The 20,095-nt window shown below is 41.2% G+C and overlaps 1 protein-coding gene across 8 annotated transcripts in view; it reads left to right on the top strand.

Annotated features, from left to right (window-relative positions):
- CUX1 (cut like homeobox 1) overlaps nt 1–20,095 on the top strand; it is a 265,277-nt gene that overhangs the window by 57,298 nt on the left and 187,884 nt on the right. For all 8 annotated transcript variants that reach the window (XM_080982751.1, XM_080982750.1, XM_080982749.1 and 5 more), the window contains exon 2: nt 5,543–5,653. In XM_080982751.1, the coding sequence (XP_080838877.1) occupies nt 5,543–5,653 (111 nt within the window). The remainder of the gene's footprint in view (nt 1–5,542; nt 5,654–20,095) is intronic.

Below are 20,095 nucleotides of genomic sequence, written 5' to 3'. Positions count from 1 at the left end.
ACAGGTACTGTGTAGAGGTTGTGGTTTCAGGTGCCTTTAAACCAAGGGTGAGGAACCTGTGGCCCTCCAGATGTTGCTGGACTAAGCCCCCATAAGCTCTGACATTTATTATTATTAGTAGTAGTAGTAGTAGTAGTAGTAGTCCATCTGACTGGGTTGCCCCAGCCACTTTGGTCAGCTTCCAGCAGATTATAAAACACAATAGAACATAAAACATTAAAAACTTCCCTATATGGGGCTGCCTTATATTTTTAGGGGAGAAAAAAGTCTCAAGGGAGGGAGGTGAACCTCAAGTGATTTGAGGTTTGTGTATTCAGGTAGGCTTCAGATGATCTTACAGTGATCATAACGTTTGGGCAGGTTTGCGTGGGAGAATGTGATTCTTTGAATGCCTGGGTCCAAGCCAAAGTCAGGGTAATTGAGGAGCAAAAGTCTTACCTTCATCTCCTCAGAGTCTTGGCAGACAAACTCATTTGGGGAGATACTTCTATGCAAGCCCCACTGCAGTGATTCTAAACCATGCAGAATTGTGCTTAAATGCCCTTTCTGGTGAACATTTCCCCAAATGCCACAAGTGCAGGAAAATCTTAGTGGCTATAGCTTAGTTTCAGCCAAGAAACTAGATCCTTTCTTCACTTTGATGTTAATGCTTGATAGACATGAATAATCAGATACTTTGATTTGCTGATCTCTCTGTCTCCACCTTTACTGTCCTGAAAAGCCACTGTCTAGGCAAGCTGCTTGATCTTGCCTCATATAGATCACCTCTGACTGTTGCTCATGTTTCTGATTTCCTGTGTGAGTCTTGATGTTAGCGGTGGATATTTTCAACAACTGGCTCAAGGTATCTTGGGCAGCTAACAGGAATCAGGGTTGTGCCTGCCCCCCTTCTAGACCCACTTGATAGAAATGTGCTGTTCTCAAATGTTTCATAGGTCCCCCTTTAGAAATTTGCAGTTTGTCTTGTTTTATTTCAGTGTGTTTGTTATCTCTTTCTGCCTTTTTGTTTGAAAATAATTATTGCCTTGCACATATACTAGTTTTCTTCCTGATTAACCCTCCTTTTGGGGGGGGTATATTTTGAGCTCTTGCTTTTTAAACAGATTGCTAATATTCTTTTAAAGGCCTTCTGCTTAGCTGTTAGACACGTTGGTTTCTGTTATGTGTATATGTACACACACACTCTCTTTTTGGGCTCTTTACTCTGAAATGCATCCAAGGCTGGTTTGTCCAACTGTTACGGATTTCCTTCTTTTTTATAGTGTTTCCCCATATGTTACAGAATTTCATCAAAGTCTGTTGACATTCTGCCTTACTTCCCCCTATATTCAGCACTGTGAACCAGTAAGCCAACGGCACTGAGCCTAATAGGGTTTACTCTCAAGTAACTGTATACAGAAATGGAGCCTTAGGCTGTCAAAATAAAATGAATTTAAAAGGTGGGCACATCTTCTTTTATGGTGAGAGGAATATTTTAAATTTGAATCTCTGTAATCCTGGGACGGAAAGTATGTTATCCCCTGAGGCACCTTGTTATACAGCTGGCAGGATTTTGATAGATTCCAGGGCCTCTCTTCCTTTTCTTTTTTTTCGTTCCTCCAGCACTCGTGTGGTGATAAAAAAAGCTAAGTATTGGAAAAACTAGAAAATGTATGAAATATATCAATCACATTGCATTATTGGGAGGATTTGAATCAAGTTGTTCTAATCAGGAATGAGATTATAGAACACAAGATAAACATCCACTGACCTTTGTTTGGCATCTGTGTGGTTCATAAATTGATAAAGAAATCATGCTAATTACATGCAGCTAAAGTAGGATACTGTCACTTGGAGTATGTCTTACATGTGCCCCCTTGTTTCTGGATGAGCAGCCCATGTGTGCTAGTTTCCCTTGAGTGGGTTTGAATCAGATCAAGGGAAGTAATAGCATCACTCTATTCTGTGTCCAGTTTGGGTGCCACAATTTAAGAAGGGTGTTGATAAGCTGGAACATGTGCAGAGGAGGGCGATCAAGATGCTTAAGGGTCTGGAAACCAAGATTTCTTAGGAGCAGTTGAAGGAGCTGGGTATGTTTAGCTTGGAAAAGAGGAGACTGAGAGGAGATATGTTAGCCATATTCAAACATCTCTAGGGCTGTCACATGGAAGAGGGAGCACTTGTTTTCTCCTGCTCTAGAGGGTAGGACTTGAACCAGTGGATTTAAGTTACAAGGAAGGAGATTTTATTAAACGTCAAGAACTTTCTGACAGTAAGAGCTGTTTGGCAGTGGAACAGACTCCCTCGGATGGTGGCGGACCCTGCTTTACCAGAGGTTTTTAAGTAGATGTTAGATGGCCATCTGAGGGCAAGAGCTGTTCAACAGTGAAATGGACTCTCTTGGGAGATTGTGGACTCCCCGTCATTGGAGGTTTTTAATCAGAGGTTGGATGGTCATCTGTCATGGGTGCTTTAGTTGAGATTCCTGCATTGCAGTTGTTGGACTCATGACCCTTGGGGCTCCCTTCCAACTCTGTGATTCTGTGAATGTCTGGGAGCCATGTGGTTCCCATGTTGTAAATATTTATCTTGTGCACACATAGCTGTGTCAGGAGGCAGTTATGTGTAGGTTCTGACCACACAGCTAAGCCCAACATTATGACATCACCACTTCTCTTGGTTTCCAAGAGGATTCAGAGGGGTGAGAAGATTGTTAAAACCACAAGAATCCTGATTGACTGAGTGAATTCTCTGTGTTTGATGGAGCCAGTGGCATTGATATTTTTTCCCCTGTAACCCTCCAAAACTTAAGAATGCTATTCATATGTCAGTTTCTCTTAGAGCAACTATATCCATTGAATTGGAACCAGATACAAGTGCTCCAAGTGTCCAGAAAATGTTATGTTGGTCTGTCTCTGCTATTTTAAACACTCAACCCCCCACCCTCGCCGATTGTTTTTTATTCCAAGTGATACTGATGTTATTTGTTGAGTTATTACGTAACCAAAATCTGTGCAGTAGGCATGGGGGTAACCTAATAATAATAATAATAATAATAATAATAATAATAATTTATTTATTTATACCCCGCCCATCTGGCTGGGTTTCCCCAGCTACTCTGGGTGGCTTCCAACAAAATATTAAAACACAATAGTCTATTAAACATTAAAAGCTTCCCTAAACAGGGCTGCCTACAGATGCACCCAAGATTTGCAAAAGTACAGAAACCCTTTAGGAACAAGCCCAAAATGATTCCAAAAATATATTCTCAATCTGGTCACAGAATGCTAAATGATACTTGCATCATTTTCATTTCAGAAAATTGTAGCAATGTGGATGATGTATGTGTAACTGAGAGACAAATTTCTAAGCAGCATTTAAGAGACTGGCAGTGGGATGTGGGCTCATATGTGCCTTCTCTGGAGCAACACCCCCCCCCAAAAAAAACTTGAATGTGGTTAATGGGCACATCAGCTATGGCTACAGACAACCAGGTTCCTTGCGTAACCAGGTCTATTAATAAGGTTTTGAAGTTGGTTCAGGATGCTGGGCACGCATAATGTTATTGCAGATGTATCCCACAGCTACTTAATGACTGCAGGGGGTTGGGGTGCAGATTTGCTCCGGGAAAGGGAAGAAAGTACACAATCCCATATAAATTATGTCTGCTTCAGCCAGCAGGTGAAGAGGAGGGGGGTTTGCCAAAGAGTGTCTGAACTGGTGGTTAAGGTCAGCTGTCAGAGACATGCCTTCTCCTTCTCAGGCATTCCCACTCTCTTTGACTGAAAAGGGGAAAGCTTTGAAGGCGCCACTCCGCCGCACACAACATTTTGTTGCGAGGGAAGGGGCTCTCTTTCGTTCTGACTAGTGAGCTGTTTTTATCACTTCTCATGAACATCAGATTTGGAATGAAAGGAAATCGATTAAAGGTAAAGACAAATCTAGAGGCAAATCCTCCCACAAGGTACATAACACAACTTCTATTGACTTCATGGGAATGTGGTGCATATACTTGAATTTAGTGCTTAAATAAAATGGACAGAGATATGGGGGGGGGGGAACATGGTAGTGCGACGCAGCAATGGATCTCAGCACAGCTGGGGCATTTCTGCCAATACACGTCCCCTGTTATTTAGAGTGTGCAAAAAGTAAGGGAATCTCTTGGGTAGAGGTGGAAGATACGGTGAGGTGACTGGTGCATAGCAACATTGCAGAGTGACACAGTTCCTGGACTCATTTTGTCGTGCATAAAACCAGCAAACATGTAACAAGGCAGTGGATGAATTAATCAGAGAATTTGATCAGCTGCCATCCATTGATCTTATGGCCAAACACTTTTAAATTAATCAAGTTGCAGAATCGTCTTTTCCTTGGCAAGCTGCTGTCTGGTTTTGTGATCTGGAGTTCATGGGCTGGTTTGGTGGTGGTGCTTTCAAGAATCTCAAGTCTTTGCTAGTCCTACTTGCTGAGAGAGCCGCCACAAGGCAGAATACATAGTGCTGGGCTAGATACAACCAACTTTGTATTCAGCATGTATTCATGGGAGGTATGAAGTATTCTAAAAAGAAAGGTGCTGGGGCTGAAACTCCCTAGAAACTGGAGTCTGTGGCTGAAAATCTTTCTCCGCCCTCCACCCCTCAGTCATGGATCCTTAGACATCACTTCCTTGTTAACAAGCTTTACTAGTGATATAAAAACCATAGCAGTTAAATTTTGATATGTGATGTTTGGCCAGCTGTGGCTTTGAAAAGGAGCTAGCTTTTCAAATGAAGCACTGAAATTGTTTTTGTTGTGAAAAGCTGTATAGATGTAGGTACCTAAGAGGACAGGACGTTGTTGTTGTTGTTACTAGGTGTGTCCAGCTTGTTTTCTACACTCTTGTAGTAGAGATATTATAAGGACCAGAAGATAGGCCTTCTCTACCCCATTGTACACCAGCCTGTTGCTCTCTTGATGTTTTGGAATACAACTCCCATCAGCTTTAGGATATCAGGCTGGCAATGGCTGGGCCTAATGGAATTGCCCCTGTTGTGGGTTTGGTTGAATTAGTTCATAAGAAAGGGAAAGCAACTCTGTGTCTTCTTGATTAGCTGAAAGGGAAGAAATTGGCCAAAAGGGTCAAGTTCAGCAGAACAAGTTCCTATACAAATAAAATCCACATTTATTGTGTCTTGTCTCTAGAACCTGAAAACCCTGAAAGGTCAAAGAATGTATTAGTTGTGATATTCAGTAGTTATTCATAATGTCAAAAGTCATGCCAAAAAGGTAGATCTAATGCAATACTAGTGGAGGCATGCAGCCTTAAATTATCTTGCCTTACCCAAGGAAATAGGGGAATGTCATTTATGCAAGTTTGTATTGACCTGCGACTTCATGGAGAGGCTTGTAATAACTTTGCATGAGAGGTGGCAAGGAAAGAATGGTTCAGTTAAGGGATTTAAAACAATGAGGTCTATTTACTTTCACCACCTGAGTTTTCAAATTTTATCTTTTTTGGGGGACAGGGGGCGAGAGAATCTGGGCATGGTTAAAATTATGGTCCCTCTTTCTTTTTCATTGATAGAGGGAGCTTGATGCCACAGCGACAGTGTTGGCAAACCGCCAAGATGAAAGTGAACAATCAAGAAAGAAGCTTATTGAACAAAGCCGTGAGTTCAAGAAAAACACTCCAGAGGTAAGCTGTGATGTTAATTCCACAAATCTCTACTTCCCATAATATTAACAGACCCACAATTTTTTCCCCATTGAAACAAAGTTGTGTGTCTTGTACTTGCAGATTATTCATTGGAACTCATATTTTAAGCTTGGGGTATATATAACTTTGTGTGTGTGTGTTTCTGACTTGACTAGAAGCAGTCTAAACTATAACACTGCCTTTATTCACATTGTGGAATCAGCACGCATATGAGAGAGAAAAAATTCTACTGCTTTTATGTTCCTGTAGAAAACATCCATAAAATTAATTAATAATATAATGCCACTTAAACTGAGCAGATTCAAAATTGTAATGACCTTTTTGTTGTACCTGGAATAATAATAATATATTACTAGACAGCTCTTTGGGTATGTTAAAAGTAGCTTTTCTGTTATACGCATAATATTTAATGTTAGGGACATGTTTGCTATAGAGTTGTTGTATCTAAAAGCATATATTTATTAAAGCTTTGACTTGGTTTGAAAGTATAATTTAAAGTACAATAAGTGTGCTTTATTGACACACACCCACCCCTCACCGCAACATAATTTCAGTTGACATGCCTTTGGCTATTGGAAAAAGCTCTGATATATTTATACAGCATATAAAATTAACATGGCATTTTAAAAGTTGCACTTACTAAATAATAGGTTAAATAAACATGCTAAAACAGATCTCAGTCAATTTAGGATGTCAGAAAAATTCAAATAAAACTTGTCCAGAAAATTCACACCAATGAAATCACACAGAGTTGGCAGGGGGCATTGCCCCACTCCATCCCCACCCCCTTTTGGCCATATTTACCTTGCTTTCTGCATCCATTTGAAGTTAACTATTTCATCATTGGCTACTGTTAAGAATCCATTAAGGCAGTGCTTAATGCTCTGGGGATGTTTTCACTCCATGAATGTACGTAATGATTATGTGCTATGTAGGTTAACAAACCATAGTGAATTCATGTCTCAGCTGCAGCATTTCATAAAGTGAATTTTACCAAAGTGATTTTTACTAAGGTCCTGTGACCAATTGAAAATGTGGACTATCTATGGCCTGGTAAAAGTAGCTCCTCATGTTAGCTTTATTGCATTAGGTAAGATTACAATCTTTTCTGTATGGGCAGAAAGCACATTTGAAAGGTTCTTCCGTGTAGTGGTGTTGAGATTGCAAAGATCGACAAGTATAGAATGGGAAGTGTTTTGCTATCTTGGTTGAGTAAATGTGTTGTGCAAGCATGAGCATAGCCCACCGTTTTTCATTTTGGTACCTTTCAGAAAGTAGCTGAGCTGCAGCTCAGTGGAAGTGCATGTATTTTGCACATTGAAGGTCCTTGGTTCACTTTCCTGCATTTGTACTTCAACAAAACTTGCGTGTTGGGCTGGAGATATCCCTGACTTGAATCCCTGGATAGCTGCTGCTAGTGAGGGTTGCTAATACTGGACTAGACAGACAAGTGTAAAGAACTGATGTGTTCCAAAGTCTGTTTGCCTAGCAAAGTGCTTGATTTTCAAGATGTAAATTCTGAAATTCCTTGACTTTTAAAAATACTACTTTCTGGCTGCTGTTCTGAGATGTGAGATGGACCACTTGATTTAACTGAGAGAATCGTAGAAGACAGCTTTGGTGACGAGGAGAAGAGTAAGGCACTTTTAGTACCGGGAGCGGGGGAATACTAAATAAAAGAGTCTCTAACAGTGGCTAATTTGTGACTTTCAAGATATTGTCAGACTACAGCTTCTATTGTCTCTGACCTTTGGCTGTACTGATTGTGACTGATGAGAGTTAGAGACCCAATAGCACTCAAAGGGCTACAGCCCCACCCCCCACCCCCCAGTGCCCTAACACAATAGCAAAAACCAAACCAACTGTTTTGATACCATAATTCACAGCTAGTGAATTTGCGGTGAACTTTCACAGTGATGACAGAGACAATGTCATCTAGACAATGTTGGATGCAATAAGGTAGAAGAAAGTATTTATATTTATCCTATACTTTCTGAGTGTTTGTGTTACACAGATCTGTTGTTTGGAACATGAACAAATATTGATTTGTGTAGCCGAAGCTATTACAAAAACACAAACTATGTAAAGAGATTGCATGTAATGTGCCCACATGAGATTAAACAAAAAAAACCTTTGTATATTGCAGCTTCTGTCTGTTGTTCCTTAAATGAGCCTGCTGCATGTTAGGATTCAGAAGGCCCAAAATAATAAAGTTGCACACATTTTGTGTTGTTGTTTTGGTGTGGAGTTGTTTGCAAATAATGTAATGGAGAACCTATTTGCTCACTCTGCAAAGGGGCTTCACCCTTTTGACTTAACGAGTTTTGTTATTAATCTATATACCGTATTATACACACTTCTTTTAAGAGCTAAACATTGAAGTGGGGCCAATTAAAGAATCATAAGAGACCTGTCTCAGCTGCAGCATGCTTGATAATGTAACTTCATGCAAAGACTGAGGACGCAACTCAGGCAGCAAGAACCGACAGGGCCATCTTGTGCTCTCTCAGGTGATTACAGGCACCAGTGGGTAGCAGCTCTCATTGCCACAGCCAGGGAAGGTATCAGAAGAACTGCTTAGGCCAAGAGATGCATTCACAAGGCCTGACACTTTGCTGTTGTTGAAACGGATGGCATTGCGAACTTTGGGTGTTCCAAACTAAACGTGAGTTCCTCGTCAAACCGAACTCATACATTCAGTGAACCACTGAGATGAATTATATTTCTAAGATTTTTATCCTGTTCCTTTATTGAACCAATTTCAACATAGTTAATGCATTTACAACGTAATTCTGTGCATGTTTTCTCAGAAGAAAGCTTACTGTGTTCAATGGGGTTTCCTCCTTTGTAAGAAATGTTACCACTGAGTTATGCTTCTTCCTCAAAGTAGATTATCTTAACTGCTGTATATAATGTTTCTATGGAAGTGAACCATTCCCTAAAAAGAATTTCTCTTTGCCTTTTTCTCCAGCACACAAGAGTCAGCAGATACTAGTAGGGCTTTAAAGCATGTATCTAAAGTGAAATAAAGGAAAGTAGTGACATTAATTTTTTAAAATGGGCAGACTATGTGTAGGTTCTAGGGACGCGGGTGGCGCTGTGGTCTAAACCACTGAGCCTAGGGCTTGCCAATTGGAAGGTCAGCGGTTCGAATCCCTGTGACGGGGTGAACTCCCATTGCTCAGTCCCAGCTCCTGCCAACCTAGCAGTTCGAAAGCACGTCAAAGTGCAAGTAGATAAATAGGTACCACTCCGGCAGGAAGGTAAACGGTGTTTCCATGTCCTGCTCTGGTTTCGCCAGAAGCGGCTTAGTCATGCTGGCCACATGACCCGGAAAAACTCTGTGGACAAACGTCGGCTCCCTCGGCTAGTAAACCCAGAGTCGTTTGCAACTGGATTAACTGTCAGGGGTCCTTTACCTTTTTATGTGTATGTTCTACTCCTGTTTCCAACAAGCAGGATGGAGTCCTAGGCATTTGACCGTTTGTTTGTTTGTTTGTTTACCTAAATATTTATAGATCATACATTTCTTTTAAAAAAAAACCAGAAAAAGTAGTATACAGCATACATTAACTTTAATAGAACAAGTAAAAACTGGTTAGAAGAAACTGAGTTAATGAGAACTTGCATTCCTGTTTGCATATGCTTGAAGTTGCAGTAGATGGAGACTGGGAGGAGCTTTGCTATACTGCTAGATTTGCACCAGGGGAAATCATTTCCCAGTTTAGGCACTACCGTGAAGGTTAGTATCAATTCCTTGAATTGTCGGGTGTGGCGGATAGTAAACTTAGGTGAAATAGGACCCAAGCCGTATGGCCCAGTCAGCAGGCCCCATTCAGAAGCCTGGCGGGCCACATGTTGGAATTATAAATTAAATTACAGGGAGGTACACATGCCCAAATGGGGGTAGGTTGCTGGTCTACCAGTCAGTAAAACTCATTTCAAAATGTTTATTGATGTAAATGGTGTTGGCAACAAACATGGCCTTCAAGGCAGTCCATTGGGTTATTTTATAGATCCTACAAAGCTGTAGCTAAGTCTCTTTAATATCCTGGTTTGTCCTGCTTGAATCTTGATGGCACACAATGGGTGGGGAGAGAGGAAAGGCGTTTCAGACAAGGTCATGACAGAGCTTTAATTTTTTTCAGCTGCCTTGTTGATTTCTATGCAGCAGACAGACAGTGACAGTCAGTGTTGGAGTATCTGGGTAAACTCCTTAGGATTGTTTCCCTCTCACATTTTTCCATGTCTTGTCACAGGTTTAGTAGTTTAAGCATCTCTTGGCTTTTAGCTTTCCACATACTGTTGTCCAGGATGCCCAAAGAACTTTCTCAGACTCCGTTGCAAGTAAACTGGTATTTAGAAGAACCCTAGAGCAGAGCCCCACTCTGCTGAACTGTCAGTGGCAGTTACAACTCTGCAATGTCTGCAGACTGGGCTCTTATGATGTTCCAGAGATCAGAGAGACTCGATCAAGTATGTTCCTTTTGTAGCTCTTTTAGCAAATTCAAATCTTTTCTTCTGGGCTGCATGCTTTCCAACTGCACAGAGATCAGGTGCCCTCAGGAACAGAATCTGCCTTACCAACCACCTTCTGAGACTTTGCATGGGACCAGCTGCCTTAGCCGCAGGGATGCAACCTCTCCTAAGACTAAGCCCCTGCTGCAGAAGTATTGCATATTTTTTACACCAGTGATTTGTTTCTGTGCTTCGGCTTATTTTTACTACAGTATTTTGGAGCTGGACACATTTGTAATATGTGAAACGGTTGCAGGTATTGCTACCACTGAAGTTAGGAAAAAAGTTTTCAAAATCTTTAAATTCAAAGATTTATTCAGCCAATCCTCCCCTCCCTCTGGGTCTTATTACATTATCTTGGAAAACATCTGGTGCCATATGTCTGTGTTCCGGCTAATGTAGCATAGTTTGGGAGCAACAGCCAGAGGCTACATCCCTCAACAACTTGACGCAGAAGTTTGATACTGATTGCTACCAAAATATATGTCTTGGTTGAAAAGACCCTGTGAAAGGAGCTTCCACTGACTTGGCCCCAGTTTTCTTCGAACTTCTTTTTGGCAGGTATGTGTGAGGAATGCTTCAGGTTACTTCATTATGCATTCAGAATATTTAAGTTCATGTGTTGTGAAATGGCTTGCATATGAATTGCTTCAGCTGACAGGAATCTTGTTTCACTTCCAAATTGGTAATGTGAATTATATGGATATCTTGTGCCATCTCAATATGTCTCTAGGGAGCATGCAAAAATGCCCCAGTCACTTCTAGAATAACCACCCCACTACCAGTTTAACTAGTCAGTAACTAAAGCACATCTCAACACTTTGATCAGTATTCCTTTGTGTGCCCCACTAAAATGAATGGGAGTTAGTCAATAATATGAGCAGATTATAATGTTGAAAGAGCACTGCACATGTAATGGAACAAACATGCCCAGTCTCTGCTTGTGCTGGGAAACCCCTTCCCACAATACCACTGCTTTTTACCCTGTTTCAGATTAATTTTGCTTGGCCTTGTACCTAGTTAATCCAGATTTAGGGGGTGCTCCAAAACCGAGTTTTGGAACCCAGTCCCTGAACTTCATGTGAGCTTTTGTTAACCTCAGCCATACCAAATGTGTGGGATTTGTTCACAAGAGGAAAAGGTCTGGATGGGGAGGGAGCGTGCTGTCCCATGACCCATCCCTGATTCTTTAACCCTTATTAAAGAGGGTCAGCTATTGCTGCATTTGTGCTGGGAGAATACTGGCTCCCTGTGAAACTGGCTGCAGAACTGAAGCGACTCCCTCCTTCATGTGCTCCCTTTTATATATCTGTTGAGAAAAAGCAGCTAGATTTTGAGCAAGCTCGGGAGAGAGCTTTGTTGCATTGTTAAAGCAATGGGCCCTCTGGGGAGTTAGTCTCTCATTGTAAATAAGCAGTGAATGCTCGGAGGTAAAATTTATGAGTTAACCTTGCTGTGAGAGTTTGAGTACAACTGACAAAAGGTGATATTTCTGGACAAGGCCTCACTAGGACTGTACATTAGGTTCTGTTACATAATGGTGATATCATGCATTTGAATTTTCTGCAGTTAGTCACTTTAATAAAATAGTTAATTATAGGGTGTTCTGGCCATTTTAGGATTAAGACTGTCTGAAACATATACTGTGTTAAAATCAGGAGGTGGGGGGAAGAGGCTTTAATTAAAAACAGCCATTTTGTTTTGCCAGCTGTGCAGCTTCTTACAGGTCCTGCAGCTCATCATCTAAGCATCCCTTATTAATTTTTGAGAACGTGGTTGATCTTGATAATTCAGAATCTCCTCAAGTCACTCAGGAGCTTGAATTGACCACATAATTGCTAGTAGAAATACTTATTTTATAAATGGCTTTTAGTGGCTTTGTTCTGCATGCCCAGGAAATCATCAGAAGTGAGAGTTTGGAGGGTTAATGTGGATCAAAAAGCTAAAGGCATTTTTTATTTGTTCAAGCCTAGAACTGGGAGTATCAAAGGGAGAAACTGAGTTGGCTCCCACTCAGTTTTGCAGTGCAATTCCACTGTAGTCACAAATGGTGTCTGAAGATGTTGGCTTAAAAAAAATAGCCATTTGCAGCTGCACCTGTTTAAAAGTCTGATTGGATGCCAGATTCAGGCCCTCTCTGCACTATATTGCATTTAAAGCAGTATCATACTACTAAAACTGCCATGGCCTCCCCCAAAGAATCCTAGTTTGTTAACGTTGCTGAGAAGTGTTAAAACCTGGGCAGTATGTATGGAGGTCCTGAGTTACCCAGACAACAAGACCCCCCTCTCAGCCTCACTGATGTGGTCCTAAGCAAAGCAGTTAGAGTTGTCTGACACTTTTCAGCACCCTTAACAAACTGACTCACCTGAAACCATGGAAGGAAGGGGGAGTTTTTCTGAGGGCGTGTAATGGTTGCTATTTCAAACTCCGAAAATTTTTAGCCATTGAAGTGAAAGGTGTCCCCATTCAGAAAACAAGGGGGCTCAGCTACAAGAGGTTTTGTGAACTTACCACTAGTATGTCCAAATCCCTATTAGCCATGGAATGTGCTGACCTACAGCTCTTGGCAATGGTCAGATGATTGTGCTAAAATGGATTGGGGAATATGTCCTTATAATTGTGAGTGGGATCCGTGTGTCATAGTATTAGATGTTAGGGGTTTAACATCGCTTCAGAAGCCTGGGTGATTCCCCTATCTGCCATTGCTGCTAATGATGTCTGAACTGCCTCTGCCTGAAGTGACCTCTGCTCCCTTTCTGACTATTTTCCTTTGGGCAAAAGAGGCCCTTGGAAGTTTGATTGCCGGCCTCATGGCCATTTCCTCTATCCGGCCTGCATATGTGCTCAGTGGTGAGGCATGGAAGTGAGAGAGTGGGCTTTTACTGCCCATCTGACATCTGTTTTCTAGACTCTGATGGTCAAATCCACTTGGAATCTGAAATCGCACAGCAGAGCCTTTGAGCATAACCAGCAGTAGGTGTGCTCTGAGCATAAACAGCTTCTAACTGGCCTGGAAAAAGAGAATCTTGCATGCTGACAGAAAACTGAATAAATGAACTCTCAAACAAAGCACCTTAACACTTACAGCGTTGTGATGGCCCCCTGCTGACCCCCAAACTCTCTCCTAAGTAAATGGAAATTTTGAACCATGGGGAAGTTTTCTCCCGAAAAGCATATGATCTCACTCCCAGGGTCCTAGAACTGCCTAAGAGGCATCTGGTTAATTACACCATGGATACTCTTTTTTTGGCTTTCCGAGTTTTCCCTAAAATATTTTGTGTGCGGTGGCAGTGATTTATTTCAATTGCTGTTTATTTCATTAGACTCTCTCCCCCCCCCCGTGTTGTATGATAGCCCAATCAGATATTATCTTCTGAAGCAATATACAATGTTTTAAATATATTGCAAAACATGAACAAAGTGTCTATGATTGCCTTTTCTCTATGATATGGAGATAGAATTAGGTTTAAGGATTGGAATTACCGTATTTTTCGCTCTATAACACGCACCCGACCATAACACGCACGTAGTTTTTAGAGGAGGAAAATCCGTAGGCATGCCACCCGTAGGCATAACACGCACAGACATTTCCCCTTACTTTTTAGGAGGAAAAAAGTGAGTGTCATGGTGCAAAAAATACGGTAATTTTATGTGGTTATTTTTTGAGAGAGAGATCGAGAGAGAGATCAACTGCATGTTAATAGAATTGGTAGTCCTCTCTCCCACCCTTGTAAAAAACCAGACAGGACCTGGGTTGTCTGTCTCGTGTTTCAAATAATTCAGTGCCAGCATCTAACCTTTAGGTGACACCTATAAAAGACAGACAGACACAAACATGTATCAAATTCCTAGGCACTACCTTCAGTTCTTTTGTACTTTTGGGTCTGTGTTTGTTACAACTCCGGGCATGTCCCAGCTAACACTAATCACAAAGTGCCTATACACATAGGAAGACTTCTTTTTTGTACCATAGTTTTGCATTACAAACCATGCAGTTAAATGTCCACATTCAGCCATGTAATTTCATGGGTCCTGGAATTTTTTGTAAGCAGGGATTCTGTTCAGACAATCTCTTTGTCCCCTTGCATCTTTGTGTGGTGAGACTGGAAAGGAGCACAGAGTTCAGGCTTTTATCACCCTGCCCTTCCTTACTTTTGAAACAGGTTGAGGGATATCACAAGTAACCACAGGATGTCCTGTGTCATGCTCTTGCTTTTCTGTGAGAGAGGAGCAGCCCCAAGTATAAATTTGTAGGTTGATATCATGAGGTATGAAACTTCACATAGACTGCATTTTTTTCCCCAACCACAGAGCTTACTGTGAGCACAAATGAGCAATTTTTCAGTATTATGTGAATACTGACAACTCTGCATTTTTTTATCTACCTAAAATAACTGAATGATTTATAAGAGATTGAGTTGTGCCATATATTCGTGTGTAGAGGGAAATTGTTTGAACATCAGTTTTAAATATTAGGGTCTTGAACAGATTATGTTTAAAATGGATTTCTAAAGAAGTAAGCAGGAATAAAGAGGAATAAATTCCCATAGAAAATAAAAATACATTATCAACTCTTGGGATTCTAATTTGGCAGTGATTTTGGGGGTAGGGAATGGCAATCTAATTAGGAGTGCCCATGATTTTATTTGAAGGGGATTTTAGACCATTTTTAGAAAGAATGTGTTAGTTTTCTGACATTGTGATGGATAGCCTTGACTTGAAATAATTTGATCCCAGTGTAGTTCCAGATGATGTTGAACTCAAGCTCCCACCAAACCGAGCCAGCATGACCCAGCGTTCAGGGATGATGGGAATTGTAGTCAATCGGCACCTGCAGGGTTCCCCCAATAGAGACTATGAGGGGACTGTGAATGAATATAGAGATCAGATGCAAATAACATTTTAAAGTGAGCTCTATCTGATTTCTTTCTTTGAATGAGAACACTCTAGCATTTTCCAGCAAGTGCTAAAATGACTAATTGGGTCATGTAGTGTGTTGCGAAAATTATTGCAATTATTGCGCCCTGATCAGAGGAAGTCTGTGGCTCCTGTTGTTATTCTCCTTCTTAACTCCTCATTGGGAGGAGTTTTCAGTATTCTGTAGAATATTGTTATTGGCTGGTATATGTATATCCACCAGTCCCTTGCATTTGAGAATTGCTGCTAAAAATGTGTCCCTATGGAAGGATCTGGGCTTGGAATAAATGCCACCTTTTTCTTTTCTGCCAGCCAGTGGTGTTTCTTCCTTCTTGTGGTTGGTAGGTAACTGGTTGACAGGAAAGCCTCCCCTGCAATTTCTCGCAACTATCGTGAGTGTGATCTAAGAGTTTATGCAAGGTTAAGCGGTTACTCTTGAAACTACGATGTAGCGGAGCAATAATGTATATATTTTACATTTTGTCTACATATTCTAAAACTCGATTGTTTGATTGGTTTACTGGCTGGGCAGAAGGTTTGCTTGCTGTAATAAAGATGATTGATTTATAAACAGAAGTTTAAAAGTGATTCAGTTTGAAGCTAACTGTAATCAGTAATTGCCAGGTTGAATGAGCAAATAGCTGGTGATTCAAAATCTTCAATCGATCTTTGTTCAGATCTAAAGCAACTTGTCTGTTGTTGTAAATTGTAACACACCTGTAATCTTCAAACTGGGAGAACAGAAATAGAAACAGAAATAGGTCTCAACACCTATTAGGGCTTCTTTCTGACGATCGTATTTGAAAGGGGGAGAGGATTTGAGCGTTTATTATTTATTAAGGTTTTTTTTATTCTGTCTTTCAAATTTCCAGTATGTACTGCAATAACCGGGATGCGGGTCGCGCTGTGGGTTAAACCACAGAGCCTAGGACTTGCCGATCAGAAAGTCGGCGGTTCGAATCCCTACAACGGGGTGAGCTCCTGTTGCTCGGTCCCTGCTCCTGCCAACCTAGCAGTTCGAAAGCACATCAAAGTGCAAGTAGATAAATAGGTACTGCTCCGGTGGGAAGGTAAATGGTGTTTTCGTGCGCTGCTCTGGTTCGCCAGAATCGGCTTAGTCATGCTGGCCAAATGACCTGGAGGCTGTACGCCGGCTCCCTCGGCCAATAAAGCGAGATGAGCACCGCAACCCCAGATCGGCCACGACTGGACCTAATGGTCAGGGATCCCTTTACCTTTACTGCAATAACAAAGCTCAACAAGAATAGCCACACCATAAAAACATTGTATTAAACTCTTAAAACAATAGAAACTAAGAAACTCCGATTCAAGCAGCAAATAAGGCAGATAATAATTCCTGAATGTTGCAGAACCAATTTATTGTAGCATGAGTTTTGTAGACAGGTGCTTGCTCCATGTTGAAGATGGAGGTGAAGAACATCTCCCCCCTTCAGTAATCCAGTCCCCTGGACTGGTACTGTAACTCCCCTGTGATGATTGCTACTTCTTTTTGCATCTTGAATCATTGGCAATTGTCGTATCTGGAAATAAATTAAGAGGAAAATTATATTTGCTTTAAAAAGATTTCAGAAGACTTGAAGGAATTAGAAGACCATCAAACCCAACCCAGCCACCCCAAGGAAGGAGCCTCCACCCCTAAGCCCCCTCTCCCCGTTTGTGTCTAACAGGAAACTCCCCCCTCGAGAGTTAGTTATATACAAATTTAGAGACACGTGAAGTAAAGAAGTGAATAGAGATTTTTTTTTAAATAACAACTGTTGGATTCTTTTTCAATTAATGCATTTTCAGTGTTGATGAATATATGGAAAAATGAAATTACACTGCTATCCTGCCGTGTCTCCAGTGTGACGATAAATCAATTTTTTTCCCTTTTAAAATGTCTGGCCCTGTAATTTATGTTTGCTTAAGCCATTACTAAATTCGTAGTAGGTGTTTTAGTTGGCAAGCGTCAGTCCAGGGACTTTGTGGACGTTTACTTTTTTATTTTTATAAATACTGTGCTTTTGTTCTTGGCCAAAATGAAGTGTGGAAAAACATATGTGTTTTTGTTAATTGCAAGAATTGACTTGTTTCTGTCTTCTTCTAAAGAAGTGGTTCTCAAACTTTTTTCTCTAGGCCACACTTTCAGAATAAAAATTTGCTCGTGCCACACCGACTTTTTTCAATTGATAAGAAATACATTGCAACACAAAAAGAAACAACAACCAGCAGTGCTTGATTTTGAACAGATATCTATCCATATTCGGCTGCAAATAAAATTATTTTTATACTATACTTTACCATATTACTCTGAAATGTTTAGATGTTTATTTTATTGTCCTTGAATCTTCCTGCCACAGTTGCCGTCCTCTCCTGCCATGCCAGGGTGGTATTCCACACCCTGATTGATTGATTGTTGAATTTATATACCCAGAGGTCTCAGGGTGGTTTACAGAACAAAATTTGAGAACCACTATTCTAAAGAAAAGTTTGCACTCAGGCCATTTTAAATCATTGTGGCTTGGATGCAGTAGAACCTTGATTGTACTGTTTGTTAACTAACAAAACTTTTGAAAGCAAGACCTAATTTTTGTGCCAGTGAAGAGTTTTGGTTTTGGTTTTTAAATGGGATGGATATCTGGCGTCTCTTCCCCAAACATGCTACTGATTTGTGCTGTATACTTCTGGAATGGGTTGGGATGCCTGAGCAATGAGAGGAAATTGGCCTGGAGCAAATTTTCAAGTCATTGTTGGAAGCAATTGCCATAAATTGTGAGCTGTTTGCATTAATGTTACAAATGTCAAGCTATTATTAATAGATATGTTGAAGAGACTCCATCCCAGGTGAGGGCATGAAGGATTGGAAACACTGCCTGCTCTTGGTGATAAGCAACAGGAGCAGTCCTCTTTCCTTTGAGATGGTGGAAGCTTCCAAGTGGTCACATGACTTGACGGATATCAACTTACCACTGATCTTCCCTTGCAATGTGCAGTTGCAGGATTGTGTTGGACATCCTGTATGATGCCGTCTCAGGCTTCTGAGGGGCATTGACAGAACTTCGGAGGCCCAATGGTGGCTCATGTAGAGAGTGTGCATGGCAATTCAGAAGAATCAGCAACGCACATGGGGTCCCTGGCAAGCTAAGCTAAAGTGAGGAAGGTTTGCAGGATGGGAGAGCATTCAAAAGCAGCTGCTGTATCCAGAATGTTCTTATTCTAAGGCTGTTGGGCCCAAGGCAGATGAAATGCTCCTTATTTGATAACCACCCAGGTGTGTGCGCTCCTTCCTTGTACCTCCTATTGTCTAGAATGCAAATTCCCTCTGCTATTTCTCTACACGCCTTAAACTGTGGCTAACTGTGATGTTAATAGCAATTTTAACAGTGGTTTAGGCTAGCCAAGGCTCCCACCTAAGCAGGATTTGAACTCATCTTGGTTGCATGGTTTAAAACCTTGGTTAAGCAAGAGCTGGTTTTGATTGTGGCTAATGTCATTGCCAACATAGTGCTTAGATAGCTTTAAAAGAGGATTACAAACGTTCATGGAGGATAAAGCTATCAAAGGCTACTAATGATGGGTGTGTGTTATCTCCGGGATCAGTGGCAGGGTACCTCTGAATACCTGTTGCTTATGTCCTCCTTGTGAGCTTCTCGAAAGGCCATGGGTCTAGTCCACCAGCGCTCTACTTACGTTGTGGCCTTATGGTCTTGTGGAGAAGTAGAAATGTGTATGCTAGGATGGAGGCTGGGTAGGACAGCCATTCATAGTTAAACATTTGATTTTCTGTCTTTCGGAAATCTTTATTGAAAGATCAGGCTTAAAAATTCACATGGATTGAGAGAGGCTTTAGAAAACCTTGTTTGCCATCAGTTCGTCATTTTCTGAGAGACTGGGGTTAAAAAGAAGGATTTGTTTCTCAGGAGCCTGGAGGCTGCCCTGCCACTTGTGCTGGAGAGCATAGCCTTAGTGTCTTCTGCTCCAAGGGCTGATTAATATGCAGTCACTGCATCTGAGGCATAGCTAGCATCTCTCTCTCTCTCTCTCTCTCTCTCTCTCTCTCTCTGTGTGTGTGTGTGTGTGTGTGTTTCTTCTCCTAGAGTGATGCATAATGATAGACTTTAAGCATTTCCCTTCCATCCTCTCCATGCTTCAACCTCCAAGCTATTTATGCCCTTTTAACCAAAATGAGTTTTCCCTAAACCAGGAATTACTCATTGCTGCTTCCACCTCCTCGTTAAAAAGAAGTAAAATTTAAATATATCCATCTGGCTTCATAAACTCAATAGTACCTTACACCTCCCCCCCCAAAAAATATTCTTATCCCGTTATAAGAATTCTCCTACTTCCCAGCTCTGTTCCACCTCCATGCCTAAGATAGCCTTTAAAAAAACAAACAAAAATCCCAACTAACGATCATTGTGCCACGTCCTCCCAGGAAAACAATCTCTGACAAGAACCACTGTGGTATAGGGCCAGGCTAGAGACTGTTGCATTGGACTGAATAACCTAAATTCCCCCGCTGCTGAGGTTTGCCCAGGAAAGATCAGTAGCATTGGCTAAACTGTCCTTCAGGGAGGCTAGCCTGCCACTGCCGATCTTTTTATTGAATAACTTTTGATATGCTTTGAGGGGTTCCTTCAAAACTGTTTTGAACACCCCTGTCAGAGCTGCGTTGTGGATGAACATTCTGCATGGAACACCAGGTTGGCTAGCAAAGAAGCACATCGTTGTTGGGTGCTGTGCAGTTTTTTCCCCTGTGGGTGTGTTCGGAATATTTAGTGTTCCTGCCGAGAAAATAATCATGCTTTTTTAAAAAAAAAAATCTTAAGGCTTTATTTAGTTGATTTTGAAACCAATTAAAGGAAGATTGGCTGTGCTTCCTCTTGTAAACACTCATTTAGATTGCTTAAAATAGAAGGAAACTTACTCAGCTGAGTGGAAGGATGCTGTCTGCTTTCCCCTGGCGGTGTACTAAGGTGGTTT

The sequence above is a fragment of the Podarcis pityusensis genome (genome assembly GCF_964106645.2).
Source record: "Podarcis pityusensis genome assembly, chromosome: 15".
NCBI lineage: Eukaryota > Metazoa > Chordata > Lepidosauria > Squamata > Lacertidae > Podarcis > Podarcis pityusensis.
This window is presented reverse-complemented; position numbering and strand designations above follow the sequence as displayed.